This window comes from Otolemur garnettii, unplaced genomic scaffold, assembly GCF_000181295.1.
Source record: "Otolemur garnettii isolate 467f Iridium unplaced genomic scaffold, OtoGar3 scaffold00049, whole genome shotgun sequence".
In the NCBI taxonomy this organism is placed as follows: Eukaryota; Metazoa; Chordata; class Mammalia; order Primates; family Galagidae; genus Otolemur; species Otolemur garnettii.
In genome coordinates, this window is record NW_003852444.1 from 10,734,844 (window position 1) to 10,754,972 (window position 20,129).

At 38.2% G+C, this 20,129-nt stretch overlaps 1 protein-coding gene across 2 annotated transcripts in view; it reads right to left on the reverse strand.

Moving 5' to 3' along the window:
* The window catches only part of EXOC4 (exocyst complex component 4), an 812,900-nt gene that overhangs the window by 698,163 nt on the left and 94,608 nt on the right, over positions 1 to 20,129 (reverse strand). For both annotated transcript variants that reach the window (XM_012806281.2, XM_003791609.3), the window contains exon 7: positions 9,977 to 10,151. In XM_012806281.2, the coding sequence (XP_012661735.1) occupies positions 9,977 to 10,151 (175 nt within the window). The remainder of the gene's footprint in view (positions 1 to 9,976; positions 10,152 to 20,129) is intronic.

Genomic DNA, 20,129 nt, shown 5'->3' on the forward strand with positions numbered 1-20,129 from the left:
CAAAAACATGATCCAAAACTTTTCTCCGTTTCTCCAAAAACATGATCCAAAACTTTTCTCCGTTTCTCCAAAAACATGATCCAAAACTTTTCTCCATTTCTCCAAAAACAGGATTCAAAACTTTTCTCAGTTTCTCCATCTCTAAAATAGGGAACAACAGGACAAATGGTAACAACATAAAGATGAAAAGGATAAATAAGAAATCATTTCAATGCTTGAGTCTAAAATGACAGATGTAACAAAGCAGTTATTGTAAGGGTTTTCATAAGCTCACCTGAATAAAGGAATTCTGTGAAAGACTTGTATTTTCCTAAATGCATTCTGAGTGATCTTTAATATGAGGGGAACTGGTAAAATTCGCTGAGCCTGATAATCATTTAAATATCTCTAACAAATTAAGAGCAGCAGACAAGAATAAAATGTTGACCTTTATCTTGTGACAAAGACCCAACAAGTGTCTGGCTCTGGTGGCTCTATAAAGGCCAAGTTACAAAGCCAGCCATGAGGTGGCGGAATAAAAACAGCTGCAAATGTCTCTGCCACTTTTCCCACTAAATGAACTGTTTTCTCTCCATGGAATCTGAGCTGCCCTTTTGACCAAAAGAATGTGGTAGATGTGATACCATCTAAAGTCCAAGGCCAGGCCATAAAAGATCTCCAGCCTTTGCCTTTTAAAATGCTTCCTGTTTGAAGCCAGCCATCACATAAAAAGTCCAACTACCCTGAGACGACCCTGCTGCACGATCACATGGAGAAACAGAGCCAGGTGAAGAAGCATGAAGGTGTGAAGTCTTCTTGAACCTTCAGACCCAGTCCGCACTGCAGCTGAAACAGCCAAATGAATGATCCCAGCTGATGCTATGTCAAGTGCTATGTGTCTGAGCCTTCATGAACTTCTGATTCACAGAACTGTGAGATGTAAAAGTGGCTATTATCCTAAGCCACAAAGTTTCTGAATAATCTGGCATGCTTCAAAAGATAATCAAACCAAAAGATCTATTACTATGATTGAGAATTCAGACATACTATTGCTTCCACAATCAGAATAGCTTAAGAGAAATACATTAAGAAGAAATGATGGATTACTAATACAAGAAAATATAATTATTGTTGCTTTAAAACCTTAAGTGGGCAAGAGCAATGTCAGTGAAGGCCAAATCAAATGATATAATGATAACTCTTTCACCTATGACTTTCAATCACCACCACTTATTATAGCTTCTTGGTTCCTGGAAACGCTCTTGCATTGGCCCAGGTGCACAAAATCTTGGTAAGTACACTTAAAGCAGCGTGCACCTGATGGGCATTTGGCTTTTAACAGTTCATCCTCTAAAATCTCAGACAAAACCAGGCAAAGAGGGCTTTGTGGGTGGTGGCAGGTAAGAAGAAAAAGCTGCCATTTCTACCTCTGGGTCCTCTAGACCAAGATTATAATCAGGTCCAAGGATTCCTGCCAACATATCTACCCATAGGTACGTGGGGTATCCTCTGTCAAGCTACTATTTTCTAATGCTTACCCCAGTAAATTGTGATGTCTATAACATTTACATCAGACCACACCAACATTAATGCCCTAGTGCTTTGACTTGAGCATTGCCACCGTGGGAGTCATGGGAGTCTCCACGGCTGCCCATCAGTTCCCGCTTGAAGAATTAGTAGTGAACACAAGACACACAGGGAAAGTCCTGGTGCTACAGGAACAGATTTCAATGTAGAGGCAGATTTTTTAATTTAACTTTCAAATGTTAATTAAAGTCCGTTTATTTGGCAGCATATTATCCATTAACAAGATAGAACAAAAATTCTAAGAACAAGCACCTTTCTGCAGACTCAACAGCAGGGGCTGTTGTGGGGACTATGTGACGTTACTATGCCACCCAAAATAGAGGCTATCAGAAACTTTTAAAGGCTGAGAAATGAAGAAAGACTATTTCTGCAAGAATACTCTCACAAGTTATCTGGCCTGGAATATGGGGAAAAGCTAGTTTTACTTTAAGGTAAGGAATCCTCAGCTCACCAAAATACCCAATTCAACAAAACCTAAGAATAGCCTAGTTTCAGACCTGGATTCAAAATAGAAATTGCATCTGTCTCCTTGAAAATCCCCTCCAGGTCACAGATCAGTACTAATGATTTTGTGGATTTTCCTACCTGACAGTAAACTTCAAGTTCCCTCTGCATGAGGTTAATTTTATCACTATTTAAACATTTATGTGGCAGTTAACAAAAGCAAAATGATTTTACATTCTGTCTCTGTTAATCTGGCAATAAAAAAAGTCAAGTGACCTGTTCTGGGTGTCGAGGTTAGTGGTAAACAGGGTCATGAGAACCCACTGCCTCCACCTACAGACACTGCTTAGCACACAAGGTTTACACGTTTAACTCAGCCATGGCTGAACAGTTTGGTTTTGAAATGAGATACGAAAAGGCTAGATTTTTTTCAGAACCATTTAACAACTGGAGGATGGGCTTATGCAACACGGTCCTTCTATTCCTTCAGTTATGCAGAATGCAACCAGAAGCGTTCCCCGTATGCTTCAGTCTTAAACACGTGAGAATGCACAGCCAGCAGAATGACAGACAAGCCACCAAGCGGGTGACATTTTGGAAGGTGCTGCTGCTGCTCAAAAGGGCAAAAACATGTATTCCTATTATCACAGCTTCAAAAAATGTATGAAATTGAAAAGGCATACAACAGTGTGTGGTCACAGGGCTGACACCAGGGGAAAACCGTGACACCCTGTTACTATGATAGCTACAGTCTTGTCTCCTCGCTGTCTGCCTGTGGACACAAACATGCAGAGACAAATGAGCCTTCCCACTAAAGGATGGGTTCTGCCTGCCGGGGAAAGGCCAGGGTCCAGTGGAGCAAAATCGCTGAAGTCTTTAGATCAACTATTATTTTATTTTCCAAAATCAAATACAGAAAAGAACATTTCACTTTTCAGCAAGAAACATTTTCCATTCAAAGAAACAATGAAATTCAAACTCTACATACTTATAATTCCAGTCGTCGTATTATCCCGCCACCTTCCTTCTGCTGTTCTATGCTTAATTACAGGCGCCTAGTGTTCTTCTCAATTATTTCAGTCTCCAAGAATGATTTTTAACCAAAGGAACATTTCCTCCTCCAACAAGTGTATAAAAATTAAACAGGTCCTATGCCCAAAATGCTACATGGAAGCTTAACCAAGAATCTTCTGTCCAAAACCCCCCATGCAAGCGAACATCAAATATTTCCCAGCCACCACTCTCCTGCGTTACTACGTGAACAAGATCTTTAACACAGAAGTTAATGGAAAAATATACATTATCACAAGCTCCCTCTCACTTTACCAGAGTGAGCACTCTGTTTTGGTCATCTTATTCCCCAGTTCCTAACACAGCGGGTCCCAGTAATTTAACACTAAACCATCATTAAAATAACTCATTTGTCATTTTGGAAACCAGGCTGATTGGTGGACCATATCATTTTACACATTTCCTAAAAGACTCTCAAAAAGTCTACAAGTCCTTTTTTCTCTCCTTTGTATTCCTTTACTATCTACCAACAAAGCCTGTCTTGTTTATTTCACTATTAGACAATACTTCAAGTATTATAACCCACAGACTCTCCATTAGCTACAAACAGCTTGCCTTTCTTAGTGGTCAGCCTCTCCACTCAATCCTATTCACTCTCACCACACTCATCTTCCTTCATCTCATCACACCCTAATCAAAAGCCCCAAAGCTCCAATATTAACCTACAGCAAAGGTCCTCAAACTGCAGCCTACATAAAAATTACCTGAAAGACATGTTACAACACAGACCATATACAGCCCCAGTATAAGGAGATAAAAATTTCCATTTTTAATATGTGCCCAGACATAATGCTGATGTACTAGTCTGGGAAAATACACTTTGAGTACCACTGGCCCAAAGCAATGATTCCCAAATACAGGACCATAAGCAAATATATCCGAATCACCTTAAGAGCTAAAAAACACAGAATATGGTCTTTAGCCACAGTGAGTCCCGTTCAGGTGTGGGAAGGGGCTAGGAATCAACCCCTAGGTAAATCAGTTATGTAGTCAGGTTCAGAAACTATCAGACTAAAGATAAACCACAAACCGGACAGATGACACTTCAGGCTTTCCACAGCTTGCACTCAGATCTACCTTTTCAAGTTTATCTTCTGGTCCATTAAACAAACCTCTAGTCATAGTTAAACCCCTTTTCTAACTTGTCCCTAAATAGGGTCATTACAAAAGTCTTGAGATACACAAAAATCAAGACTCAGTGGACAGAACCAACTGAAGCCTTCCCAGCTACTCCAATATGCCAAGCAAGTTCAAACTGGCACAGGAGAATGAGAAAGGACGCTGTTGACTGTGTTATTGGAAAGGGCTCAAAACTTTCATAGCGACCTCTATATGGTTTTTCATTCATTCCTTTACACCACGTATCAGTATTATCTCATTGGCCTTTCCACCTATCATGTCCATCTCCTCCACCTCTATGAATCCTACAAGGATCAACCCATCATCAATATCAAAAACTTTTCTTGGTCCACTCAACAAGTCTTAAAATGACTATATTAATATTACACATTGTATCAACCACTGTTCTCACCTTGAGTGACACTAGATCATCTGTGTGTCTGAGTCATTAGATATCCAGGTTATTGATGGGCTTAGAGCCTAATAGTTCTCAATACTGTGTAATCTGAACGAACTCTAAGGAAACTGAAAAAGAAACCTAAAAACAATGTCAAAGTTGCTTAACAATTTTTATTGCACAGCAATAATAATTTAAAATAGTTAGAACCTCTTATTCACAAAATGCTTTATTCTGAAATCTATGGATTCCTAAGAAAGATGAGTAGAAGAGAGAAACAACAACAGATTAAAGTCCTGATTAAGGTCATTCTTCTAAAACCTGTTTAAGAAAGAAAAATAGGACAGCAGAAAAATAGATAGCTAGGAGGAAAGAAAAATGGAAGAGGAAAGAAAGGAAAAAGGTGACACTGTTATATCTTGATCTCAGACTAATTACACAAAATACATGAAATAAAATGTTTCTATGTTCAACCTCTCATCTTTTATTAGATAAGTTTCTGCTGTTTTTAATCTATAAAATAGTTCATGTCACTGGTACATATATGTATTAACTGCATAATTAATGTGGGGACTATAAGCTTCAGACAGATATTAACACATAATTGATACCTCTTATGAGGCTCAAACACATCTTGTCTACTTTCTTTCAAATTGTAAAATATCTGAGGATCCACAGAAAACTAAAAAAAAAAAAAATGAAGACCATGAACCTATGATAAAAACATCACTTCTGGAAAGCAGGTTAGGATCTAGATTAGGACCTCAGGAGGGAGGGTACAGGGAGAAGGAAATGGTGAGTGAGTGCTAATGGATACCAGGTATTGGGGGGCAGGTGAAAATGTTCTCAAATTGTATTATGCTGATAGTTGTACAACTCCATAAATATACTAAAAACCATTGAAATCTATACTTTAAATGGATGAACTGCATAACATGTAAATTATACTTTCAAAAACCTGTTTAAATAAATACATAAACAATTAATTCATTTCATAACTTAAAGATAGGATCACCACATCCTTCATTTTAAACCACACCTATGGAAAATATAACTCAGATTATAAACCAAAACCCATATTTTTAATGATTTTTTTATTTCAATTGTTTATATCTAATGGAACTAAAAGCTGCTTAATTCATCACAACCATTTTTAATGTGATAATGAGTTTTGTTTTCAAAAGGGTAGGAAATAGATACATTTGATAATTATACCACAAGTACAGCTGAGGAAACATGAGATCTTGCACTGTTCATAATCATAACTAATTCTTCATAATAGTATTATAAGCAGAATCCTAACAGATTTAGTAGTTTTGAATGTAGAACATTAAAGTTAGTCAAAGACCAGAGGTCATAAAAATTTACTCCGAAAGTGTTTATAACCTTCCCAGAGTAAGATTACGTATTCCATAACCTAAGTTCTAAGGTCTGATGTATTTTCAAGTTTTAAATGTCGTAAGTACTATGATACACATAATTTCATTTGATAATACTATACATCCTAATAGCGGATGATGTATTTGTGTAGCACCAGTTATTTTTCTTAGCCTGCCCTCAAACAATCCGCCCACCTTGCCTCCAGGACTGCTAGGGTTACAGGTGACAGCACCATGTGTGGCCCCATTCTTAAACTTCTAATCTTACATTTAAAGTACGTCTTTTAAGCCCAAAATGAGAAAATTGTATTAAAAAAGGAGTAGGACAGATCTTGAAAAAAGCTACTGCCATAAGAGGAAAACGTGAACTGTGGAAATGTTCAAGTTTGAAAGAAACAAAAAAGACTAATGTCACTGTCATAAAAGGAAAAAAAAAAAAAACACCGTAAATGTCCGAATGTAAGGAAACTAAATGTGATACTTGATCCTAGATTGATTTTCTACTGGAGAGATGAAAAAACCTGCTATATAGAACATTACTGGGTCAGTCGATAAATATAGAATATAGACAATAGATTACATGCGTGCACATACATACAAAGAGAAAACAGTTAACAATGTGGCAAAATGTTAACAGTAGCTGAATGCTCTCTGTACTATTCTTATTCTTACAACTTTTCTAAAACTTTGAAATTATTTAAAAACAAAAGGGTAATAAATAACATAAAATGCATCCCCTTCTCTCCCAACCATGCTGGATCTTGCTTTTTGTTTATTAATCCAATATAATCTCTGCCTTTTAATTGGAGTATTTATCTTCTTTCATTAATTTTTTTTTTTTCAGAGACAGTCTCACTTTGTTGCCCTTGGTACAGTGCCGTAGCATCACAGCTCACAGCAACCCCCAGCTCTTGGGCTTAGGCAATTCTCTGGCCTCAGCCTCCCGAGTAGCTGGGACTACAGGCATCCGCCACAATGCCCCACTATTTTTGTTGTTGTTGTTGCTGTTGTTGCAGTTTGGCTGGGGCCGGGTTCGAACCCACCACCCTTGGTATATGGGGCCAGCGCCCTACTCATTGTGCCACAGGCACCACCCTTAATTGGAGTATTTAGCCAAATGTAGATGTTATTATTGACATAAGTCAAACATCTGGGGTTCTATTCATCTTTTGTTCTTTTTCTTTCCTTTCTTCTTTGTTATTTCTCTTACTTGCTTTCTTTTGGATTAATCAAATATTTATTCGTTGTTCAATTTTATCCCATCCACCTAATTTTTAACTAGATGTCTGTTTTACAATTTTAGTGTTTGCACTAGGAATTAAAATTTGTATCTTTAACTAATCGTAGTCTACCCGTTCATGCATGATATAAGAAACTCACCACAGCAGTTTCATTTACCTGGTCCCATCCTTTGTGACATGATGGTCATACATTTTTACTTTCAAATATATTATAAAAGTCATGCATACTATTGTTTTTTACCTAAAATTAATACTCTTTACACAAAAATAAAGAAATTATGAAATGAAGGAAAAACTCTTTTATTTTCCCCCACATATTTACCATTTCTGGCCCTCTCTACTTTTTCCTATAGATCTGAATCACTATCTGATGTTATTTTCTTTTAGTCTGAAAACCTTTCCATAATATTTCTCGGAGTGCAGGTCTAATGGTGATAAACTCCTTTAGTTTTAGTTCATTTGAAAATGTTTCTGTTTTACTTTCATTTCAAAGGCCATTTTCAGGTGATTCTAGAGGGACAGTTTATGTTTCTTCCAGCACTTTTAGGGTGGCATTCTTTGATTTCTGGCTTGCACTGTTTCCAGTCAGAAGTCACTGATAATTTTTTTTAATCAACATTTGCCTACAGGCAAGGTGTCTTTTTTTCCTCTACTTTTTAGATTTTGTCTTTGGTTTTCATAATGATGTGTCCAGGTGTTAATTTTCTCTAGGTCTATCTTACTTGAGACTTCTTGAGCTTCTTGCCGCTTTGAGTTTATATGTTTCAACAAATTTGGAAATTTGGAGGTCATTATTTCTTCTGATTCTTTTCTGCCCCAATCTCTCTGTCCCCGCTCCTCCTGCACCCGCAACCACACAATTGTCAGACTGCACAATATTGCTCTAGAGGAGATTATGACTTTTCGTTTTTTCTTTTTGGTCTATTTCCTATCTGTTCTTTGTTTTGAATGGTCTGGACTGATCTATCTTCAAGTCTACTCATCCTTTTTTCCTACAGAATACAATCTGCTCTAAATCCATCTGGTAAACTTTTCATTTCAGATATTAATTTCCATCATCTTTTTAATTCTCATTATGACTCAGGTTTTCCTGCCTTTTCACAAGCATAATAAATGTGTGCTAGGCATTGTGGATTCTCTGTTATAGAGAATCTGGATTCTGCTGTCTTACAGAGAATTTTGTTCTGTCAGGCAGTTAATTCACAGGCAGATCAAGCAGATACCACAGATACTTGGTTTGGGGCTCTAGTATGTGACATCTATAGTTGCCCTTTCTCTCCAACTAGACCAGCCCTACACCTAAGGTATGACCTTTCTAAGGTCCCAGCAGAAAGCATGGGATATTCTGCAAGCTCCCCCTATATGGGCTGGTCTGAACATTACTGAGCATTTCATAACTTCTGAAACCTCCATTCGCTCTTGGTCCTACAGTAGCTGTTTTCTGCGAAGCCTTGTCATGTGCACAGCTTCCTGCCTGACCAAAGGGCTAATAATTTGGAAAGTGTCCCCAAAAAGGACACAGGGATGAATGTGGACGCCACCTCATGTCCTCTCTTCTCTCAGCTGATCACCTGAGTTCATCCAGTTATATAGTTGCCTACAGCAGAAGGTAATTTCATCATGCCTAGCACTAGAAGTCCCTAAATCTATTTTTAAAATAGCTTTAAAATCTATTCTTTTATTTCATCCTTAAAATAAGTATGTTACATGTAAGGCAAACATTATTTCCATAGGAAAGATGAACAAACCAAGACACAAATGTTAAATAACCAGCCTAATTTCATTAGCTAATAAAATATTCATCAAGCACCTACTATGAGCACATGGTAATTAATGAAGCAGTAAAGATAACTCAGAAATAAAGTTTCAATCCATATTATTGCTACTGAACCATTAATAAAAAACATACATACTAAAAGATGTCAAATAAATGAACCAGGAATCAATCATTTAATCTACCAGGAGTATGTCTGTAATCTCAGAAATGACTATAATTTATATTTGATTTTTTTCCTACAAAGACTCCTATTTGCCATGCAAGTAATTTCATTCCTACACAGCTACAGTTTTTAATTCCTACATATACCTAATTTTTTTCATACTATTAGGTACTATCTAAGTCGTTTCTGTTTAGCTATGTCAGACTTGGTTTATCTAACTCTGAAATGTATCTCTAATTTTCATCTGACCAAATCAAATATCTTTTGCTGGCACACAAGGAAAAAATACAATAGAATTTCTAAATGTCATCTCAGCAGCATCATATCAAACAGTAATATCATTCCTCTAATCTTCAACAAATCAATCAAAGTGATACATTCATATCTTACACATTTTTTCTGATCTCTCAAAATAAGCTCTCAACGTGTCATTTAGCCCAATGTATAGAAGCTGGCAATAAAGACATATTCAATAAAATTAAGCTATGCATATGTTTATAAAATAATGCTTGAGAACATTTGAATATTTATCACCTTAATGTATGGCTAATTCCAGTGAAGTCAGTACAGTATGACAGAAAGCCAGATACTGCAAATATTGAAAATCTGCTATTTTAAAGTCTGGCAAAAGAACATATTGGTCAAAGGGTTTTTGAAGATGGCAGACATTAATACCATTAGCAGTAAACTTTAAATGGAAGCATTACTCTCTCGCCATTATGATTCTGAAGGTAATATTTTAGGTGGCTGATTTTTTTTTGCTATTGTTCTAAACAGTTACTCCGAATCAAGATGACATGCTTTGTAAAAGGCCTTTACCTGCAGAACATCTTGGATCTTCATCCACACATCTGCCATATCATATAATTTGATATCTTCCTGCTGAGTGAGTGGAGTCACAACCGTGTCCTGCAGGTATCCCAGGACCACAGAGTGTGCAGTGGCTACAGCGTTAAACTTGTCAAACAATAACTCCAGGAGTTCTAGAAGCAATCTAAAAACAAAACAAATAAATGAATGAATAAATGCATAACATTTACACGTGCGCGCACTTACAGGCAGATGGTTTACACTGGCCTGCAAGAAAAGCATCAAAGCAAGGCAAAGTAGCATACTACAATATAAAAAGCAGAAACGTCAAATTTCACCAGATTTGATTTCAGTTGTATGATCTAAGCAACTTTTTAAAACGTATCTAAGCCTCAGCTTCCTCTTCTAAAAAATGGAAATGTAAGAATTTAAAAACCAATTGTAAAGTCCTTAAACCAGCAATAGCAGCTCAATAAACATTTGTTTCCTTTTTAACGTATTTCAGTGATTATAGTGCGAGTTCTCTATATTCACATAGGCAGCTTCTCCAAGGAATTCAGGCAATTTTTTCAGACAATAGCTCAGATGTTACATAGAATATGCTATTCCCTAGCAGTAAATTGGACACTCTGGTAAGGATATTAATCCTTTTAGTCATGGAAAGCTATGCTTACTACCATTCAAATGTATGGCCTGAGCTGCCTGAAAAAAATACACACCTGCCAAGCAATCTGACTTTCACCACAGGGAGCAGCTTAGGCATCCACATTATCTCATTTATCATAGTGAGATGTGCTGGACACATATTATTACATCAATTTTATGTACTCAAGGACACAGAATGAGGTTGTGCGGCAGCTGGGCCTAGAACAAAGTTGATTTCCATGTCAGCACATTTAGACCCCTAGCTCTCACTACAGGTCTAGAATGTAGATGTATATTTAGAGATAGCGCAGAGATTTATGTCATATATGCAAAGTCATTACATAGGTAAGGCTCTACTATTGGGCCTGACGGCTTCACTAATCACCTAAGCCTGGAATCTCTTCCTCCTTTGAACTTGTATAGTATTTTATTCTGCTTTTAAGCAACTTAAAACATGTGGCTCACATATGTGAGTCAATAAATGTGGGTCACATTTATTTATACAGGGATATTTTATCTCCCTTCTCCATTCTCAGTCTTTCAGGGTAGGCCCCGCCTTATATATCTCTGTAGACTTTGAAGCACTTAGAACAATGACCACCAAATATTTGCTGAATGAATTTAACATGTATACCGTGAACAAACACAGAAAATCTTAGAATGTAAGCTGTATTTTAGATTGTGTGGGCTCTCAGGGCGTAGTTCTTAAAAAGACCAATAAGCCAACCTGCAAAGTAGAAAAGAAAAGCGCACGAGCCTGTCGGCAGTGCAAATTAACAAGACTTTATTACCATAAATAAGAGGTTAGAGCCATAATCTCATCAAAATGTACAGCATATTATCTATTCCTATGGCTTCTTTACTGCCCAATTACTATAATTAATGTGCCAATGTGACAGCTCGTAACTTTCTTACAATAAAACCCTAATATCTATTTGACATGGTAATTTAGATGAAACAGAATCAATAGAATTTATGTAGTCCTCACAGTCTAGAATACACATATGTAATCCAGAAATTACACACTATGAGTATAAATAGAAGCCATTCTGGCTTTTGACTGATGATTCTTTTTAATCTTTTAAAGGTCAATTCATATTTATACTCACACAACCTTAAATAATTTTCTTCTGATTTGTGCTACTGAAGAACTCAAGTATCAATGGAGAGAGATGCAAAATACGGAAATATGTGTCTAAACATAAAAGCTGAATCAGTTAATTCAGTATAGGGAAATGATCTGTATAAAACTGATATCTGGCATCACACAGACTAGTAATTTAATCAGTAAATATTTACTTAAGTGAAGGTTCTACTTTCCCTGTTCGGTATTTATGGTAAGTATGTAAGACTATGGCTCCTGAATATGAATCCACAAACCATAATATATTTTTTCAGTGGTGGATGGCAAAATAAAAAATACATGGGCTCGGCGCCTATAGCTCAACCGGCTAAGGCGCCAGCCACATACACCTAAGGTGGCGGGTTCGAATCCCCAGCCCGGACCCGCCAAACAACAATGATGGCTGCAACCAAAAAATAGCTGGGCGTTGTGGCGGGCGCCTGTGGTCCCAGCTACTTGGGAGGCAGAGGCAGGAGACTCGCTTGAGCCCAGGAGTTGGAGGTTGCTGTGAGCTGTAATGCCACGGCACTCTACCCAGGGGGACAGCTTGAGGCTCTGTCTCAAAAAAAAAAAAAAAAATACATGAATGATATATTGACTTTTTACAGAGGTAAATTTATTTCATTTTACGTTTTTTTTACTCCCTTGGTAGAATAAACCTCAGTTACTTTCTGTTATGATGGCAGTTATGTTGCCAAATACTTTTAATAGACAAAATAATTAAAACTTAACAATTATATATTATACCTCGGCATTTTCTGAAAAATATAATCCATGGCATTCAGAAGCCTGAGGCACAGTGGTGTTTTAGGTATAGGATAGTGAACCAGCAACAAAGTTTTAATGGAAAAGAAATGGCTCCTCTTAGAGGTGCTATTTATTTCAGTATCTCCAGGACCAACCAGCCCCATGACTGCACAATCCATATGTCTGTCTGTCAAGGACAAGAGCCTCTCTGTAACCAAGGAGCAGGGCTCCATTTAGAAAAGAAACCTAGTGAAGAAATAAGGTGTAAGGTGAAATTCACAGTATCTATTAACATCATGGATATAGCCTTTCCTTGACAAAATGTTGACACAATGACAGCTTCTGCCTCTCCTGGAGGTTCAAGGCTAAAGACTGTCCTAGCCACAAAACAGGCTACAGAGAGAGGAGAGCGATGTAAGAGTAGCCAGGAAGAGACCTGCAGTGGGAGACTCTACTTGCAGCTGTACCGCCCTCTACCCATTTCAAAGAGAAAGAAGTTCTCCATTGCCTTACCAAAGCACAATCATGCCACAGTAATAAAACCTACACCTAGAACATCAAAATTAGAAATGTTTTTCCTTCAAATGATACTACCAAAAATTGAAAAGGTAATTCACAAAATGGTAGAAAATATTTTCCTGGGGTAGTGGATGTGGCCTATTCTTCTTTTAGGTGTTAATTCCATAGGGATGTAGAATGGTCAAAACTCACCAAAGTGAATGCTTAAGAGGTGAGCATTTTATTGTATGAAATTATTATGTGTCTATGAAGATAAATATATCTATTGCAAAAAAAATACAATTATAAAAAAGCCGAAGTAAATAGATGCTAAAACTTAAGAAAAAAGAAAATATTGGCAAATCATAGATCTGATAAAAGACTGTGTCTATAATATCTAAAGAACTCTTACGTTCGTGATAAAAAAAAAGGCAATTAGATTTTAAGAATGAACAAAGGATATGAACATACATTGATCCCAAGAAAATATATGAATGGCCAATAAGCAAACAAAAAGATAATCATTATCATTAGCCATCAGAAAAACACAAATCAATATCACAATGAGTTAGAACTTCAAGGATGTAGAGAAACTGGAACTCTCATACAGTGCTGCTGGGAATAGAATGTGGTACGGCTGCTTCAGAAAATAGGTTGGTAGTTCCTCAAAATAGTAAACATAGAGTTAACAGACAGACCTAGTCATTCTATTGCCAGCTATATACCCAAGAGAGATGAAAACACATGTGCCCACAAAACCTTACACACAGATGTTCATAGCAACACTCACAACAACTAAAAGATGCAAACAATCCGTATGTCCATCAACTGATGAATGGATAAACAAAATGTGATATTGATACCATAGAATATTATTTGGCCATAAAAAGGAATAATGTACTGATACATGATGCAGCAAAAATAAACCTTAAAATTATTACACTAAGTGGAAAAAGTCACAGAAGACTACATATCATATGATTCCGTTTATATGAAATATTCAGGATAGGCAAATTTTTAGAAAGAGAAAATACATGAGAGGTTAATAGGCTGGGAGTAGGTGGGAAATGATTGATAAAGTATGTGGGATTTGTTTTAGGAAGGACAAAAATGTTCTAGAAAGTAGTGATGATTGCAAAACTCTATGAATATAGTTAAAAAAACACTAAATTATACTTTCAATAGGTAAATACTTTCAATAGGTAAATTGCACAGTATGTGATTATATCTCAACATAGCTGTTTTTAAAAACAGATTAATAATAAACAGTAGCTGTGACCCTGAGTGAGGATAGAGGGGTCTACACCTCCCCAGCAGTGGAAATACATAGAACAGTGAACGAGGAACCCGGCACACAGAAGGGAAATGTCATGAAAGCTGATTCCTTATCTCAGCGCTTCTCAACCCGTGGGTAGCGACCCACGGAACTGTATTAAAGGGCCGCGGCATTAGGAAGGTTGAGCACCACAGCCTTAAGATTCTTGCTACTGTGAGGATGTGAAATTTTCTCTTTTGTTTTACTTGGTTTTTAGTGTTTGTTTCTCCTTACATAAACAATGTTTAAGAAACAAAAGATGTCCATTCTTTCCCAGCATTGACACTTCCTATACCTTTAATTATGAAAAATATTTCTCAACTTCTCCAAGCATCCCCATCTGTTAAAGTATTAATTAATACCTGTTGTAGGAGCCTCACAGAGCTGCTGGGAGGATCAAATTAGAAAACAGAACTACCTGATGTAACTGGTACAATACTGAAGGGAAGGGGGGATTCGTAATTCCTTTGTGGTCTGGATTTCTCCCTTGAACAACACTGAAGACAATGATTACTGAGAGAGAGAGAGAGAAAATATTAAAATTAAGTTAGAAATTTTGAAGGAGAGATGCTGGGTTTAGACTGGGAAGTCCACAGCCAACACTCCAGGAAACAAAAGATGGTTAGAAAGTATCAAGAGAAGGAGGAAGCCAGCGAACATTCTAGAAGACAAACGGTAAGAGATTATCAACACACTCAAAGACGACATGGAGGTCAAAGTAAAGAGGGAGAAATCTACAACTCATGGGCCACCAACGACATTGGCAAAAAGGGTTTCATTGGAGCATTGCAGGGAACCCCGCGGTGGGATGAGCAGCGAAGGGCTGATAGCAAAAAGAAACCCAAGTCAAGCCTACGCTTTACAAAGGCCCACCTTAGACAAGGAAAAAAAGGAGAAGACGCCTCTGCTGCATCAAAGAATAAAAGAGACTAGGAATCACTCAAATAAACTGGACATAAATCTGCGCTAGTCTGGCCCAATTTAATGCTACCAGATATAAACTGAAGTATGTTAATATTCCTTTACGCTCTAACTGCCCACACAATACAGGACTGAGAAGTGTTTGCCTTGGGCTGCAAACACATTCAGGATGACCTAAACACACACAATCATGCCCAACCCCACTCCCACCACAAAATATTAAATAAAAGTAGAAAGAAAACATTATGCTGCAATCAGCTCAGTTGCTAACACACTATCAGGAGCAAGATTTTCACCACTGATCTAAAGACACGAGAATTGGCAAAATCGTTACATTACTTGACGATTCCTTCAACAGAATCACATTAGTAAAGCCCTAAGAAGCTTAGAGATTTGAATTTCAATTAATTGTAATTTCTGTCCTTCACAAAAACATATACGCACGTACTCCTCTCACAGGTTATTTCTCAAGTCACAAAGTAATATGCAGTAATACACCAAACAGCATCACACTACCAGGCCTGGGAGAGCAGTGTGGTGTAAATGCCGGCATCAAGTGCTGGCATTAGAAACCAGACTTCAATACCTGTTCTCTGCTAGATAAGACGGGAGACTTTCAATACACGTCATGGGACTGCTCCAAAACTCAGGATCCCTAGTCACGGTTTCCTAATCATAAATTGATTGTGGGGATTATATGCAAATACGTATGTCAATGCACACATTTAAAAAAAAACAGTAACAACTGGTATCTATCTATTCTACCTATGTACGAAAGGGAGATGAGAGACTCCAGACGCTCCCAAGGCCCAGCTGCCTGTCTTTCACTCAGCTTGGTTAGTGAGGTCCTGCTTATATTCTGTAAGATACATATTACCACACATTGTACCCCGTGATTACATTAATGTACACAGCTGATTTTAGAAACATAAAAAGAACATACTATTCTAACAAAAAACCCTCTTTGATTAAGTTATTTCAATTTATGTTTCTATCATTTGTGACCAAAAGGGGGCCTAATTCACAGAATGAGAGCCAATACCTTCATTCCTCTGTGATTCTGTTACAATGAATGGAGGAAAGCCACAATGTACTGGTATAGCCTCGTAGGCAAGAAAGTGAGGGCAGAACCCCGAATTTATCCTTCTATGTACTGTACCTCTCCTGAACACCTGGCCCAAAGTTCAGAATGCAGAAAGCACTCAGGCTCGGTCAAATTGTGCAGGCAACTGAGTTCACAAGTGAAAAACCAAGCAAAGTAGGGTGGCAGTATCAGCAGAGGTCTAGGATTAAAGATTCGTTAATGATACTGCTGATACGTTACACAGCACATGATGGGCGAGCTGGGGTCTTTCCTCCACACGGGGCACACGGCTAACACTGCCAAAATTGAGGAGAGCCCTAAGATAGTAAGGCTGAAAAAAGATAATGATGATGGTGATGATGATGCCAACGATGACAATGATGACGATATGACGGTGATGACAGTGATGACATTGACAATGATGATGATGGTGATGATAATGACAATGACGATGGCAACACGGACCACCACAGGACAGCTGCACTAATAACAGCCACTCTCTACCATTGCTCACAACATGCCAGGCACGGTGTTGAGTGCTTTACTTGGCTTGCCTCCTTTAATCCTCAGGATGGCACTATGAGGAATGTATTAATTTTACCCCCATTTTATAAACAAGGAAAATGAAGCTGAAAGAAGAGAACGAGGGACACAATTTTGGAGAATGTCCCCTTTTAAGAAGTGTTAGAATAAAAGGAAACAATTTAAGAAGAGAGGCCAAAGAGTCCCAGTAGACTGCAAGGCCAGGGAGGCCACGGCTAGAAAGAGGGCTGACAGAACCGTCCACTGCCTCTGCCCTCGCCCTGCAAATGGGCTTGCATCCCTGCTACTCCGTAAGAATATCTCTTGCAAAAGTACCAAATAACTATTTTGCTCAATACAGCAGGGCCCCTTTAGTCATTAGACAGATAACGGCAGCCTCTGTTACTATTGCCAGCCCGCTCCTCCTCCAAACACTGTCTTCCGTCAGCTCCACCACCCAAGGCTCTTCTGCTTTCCTTGCACTTCTGTGGTTGCTCCCCCTCGGGAACCTCTTCCTCAGCCTGTTCTGTACATGCTGTGAACTCTTCTCAAGCCGCAACAGTCTTCCCAGGTGAGTTCATTCACCACCATGTCTTTTAATTCTTGGTTAGTGATTTCCAAACATCTCTCCTGGCCCCTGGCTCCCTTGAGCGGTAGACGCCAAACTTAACATGACTCAAATGGAACTCATCATACTCCTCCCCAAACCGCCTTCTCCACAGTCCCCGTGTCAGTGAATGTATCTCTCACTTTTCCTCCTCCTTCAGGTGCAAACAACCAGGGAGTCCCTTTACTTCTGCCTCTTTTCTACCTCTCAGAAGGGCCTGCTTCCCTCCAATGCCTCTATCACCTCGCTAATGCAGGCCATGCCAACTCTTCCCAGGATTATCAAAACAGGCCTCAAACTAACCTGCGGGCCCCCAGCCCTTGCTCTTCCCCTCTACTATAAACTCACTGAGGATAACCATTTCTGATTTATCACACTGCATTCAGCATTTGGCATAATACTGATACGTTACACAGCACATGATGGGCAAGAAATAAGTATTTGTTGAACGAAAGAATGAAAAAATGAGCTCCAGGAGAATGAAAGAGATGGAGGCCTGATTATAGATAGTAAGCAGTGAGAAAGTAAGTGCTATAGATTATAATCTCCTGATTGTAGAAGTCCACAATAAAAAATAAGTCCCACAAAGCTATGCTCTCAAAAGAGCAACTGTATCAAGGTAGACATGAGAATGTCAAGAAATAGTTACAAGGTGAAAGATGTGCACATTCAGAGCTAACTTTAATGATCCTGCAGTAGATCAGGAGGCCACAAAGGACTGCGAGAGACCAGGAGTTCAAGACCAGCCTGGGAAACAGAGCAAGAGTCCATTTCTATTAAAAAAAAAAAAATTTTTTTTTTTTTTTAATTAGCTGGGTGTGGTGGTGCTGTTAGTCCCAGCTACCCTGAAGGCTGAAGCACAGGGATGGCTTGAGCCCAGGAGTCTGGGGCTGCAGTAGTGAGCCAGATTGTACCACTGCAATGCAGCCTGGGCAATGAAGAGAGATCTTGTCTCTAAAAAATAAACAAATGAATAAATAAACAAAATACTGCAATAGAATCTACATTGCAAAAAAAAAAAAAAAAGAACAGAAAAGTATTAACATGAATAATTTATTCTTTAAACACACATCCTATTCCCTGACAGGTTTTAAACACAGTCTTCTTACAGATGTTAGTAAATGTTACTGATTCTCCCAGGTCCTCTCCTAACTTGCTACCTGCAGCAATCCCTATGTATCTCATCTTCAAGTGCCACCACGAAAAAAGGCAGAGGGCTCAGAAACAGCCAACGTTAAGGAACAGTTGCCGCTGCGCAAGCCAAGAAGTATCTGTGGTGTAAAGCTACATCATCAAGCTGTGAAAAATGTTCAATATTTAAGGTGAGATAAGACTATCTGAATCTAAATTTAACATCCAGCGAACCTTGAATTAGTCATTTGGCTGGAAAACCCACGTCTGCAGCCAAGAAGCTGCCTTACTTGGTCACGAAGCAAAGAGACACATGAGGCAGAATCAGCTCTGTTCTACTACTGATGTGCTGAGACCTTAATATCAGGGTTCTGTTTTCCCACTGATAGACAAAGGCAGTAACCACAGAATGGTTATTTGCCTACCACTCTGCTCTAAAAGGTAAGAAGGTAGTGAACTCAGAGATTAGGTTTTATGTGAAAAATTAAAAGAAACAGATCGAATATACCAAAGTGGTCTTAGTTTTACCTGCCTCCATTTCACACATTTTCTTAAGTGCAGCTGAGCTAGTTATTTTTTCATTTCAAATAGGATACAGATTCCATGTAATCTTCAAGGTTATCTAATACCTACTTTTAGAGAAGAGAGATAAGTTTTACCACTTATTAATAACAGTCTTCATGTAAAAAGAAGTTACTATTTGAAGAGTGCTGACTAAGTCTCCATCTGCACTATGAAAAGAACAGGAAAAAATTATTAGTAATATAGAATGAAACACAGAAAAAATAACAAGAATACGGAGCGGGGCTCTGTTCTAGCTGCTTGCTTCCTTCCTGTCAAATCACGTTTCTGAATTCTGAAGAAATAACCTCAAACTTCTAATTCTGATATTAGTAATTGGTGGTAATTTAGTGCTAAATGAGTGGCTAAAATCAGGAAATAAGCCCAGGCCCTCTTTCTTTCCGATGAAGTATCAGCATCATTCTTTCAAAAACCAAAAGTAATATCTCATCACAGCAGAATACTGAAAAAATTATCCATAAATCCACTTTCCAGAAATAAAAAAAGTTAAGATTTTAGGTGCACATTCTCAGTACTTTGTTGTCTATTATGTTTAGTAGAAGAACGCACGAGGTCTCCAGAGTTAATTGTTTAGGTAACTCAATTTGACTCTCCAGTGAGCTAATTAGCATGCATGTATTCTGTGGCTGCTTATTACACCTCCTAACATGTCCAGCCAAACCTGACGCCTGCCACTGCTCACTAAGCAGGGTATGGGCAGGAAAATGGATGTGGCAGTACAAACATCGCCCTTCTGAGGAAAGAGAAAATCAGTTAGAACATTATCTTTGCATAAGCCAGAAAGCAAACTCACCAGGTAGAAAGAGACCACTTCTAATCTTAATTCCGCCACTGACAAACTGTCAACTTATTTATTTCAGCTTTTACATTTCTCTGGGTAAATCTGGAATTAATAATAAAGCCCCTTCCTGTGATAAGGCCAGTGGTGAGGCCCACTCGAGTGAGCTACCAGATGGTGAAGTGCAGACTGCTTTGCAAAGCATGAAT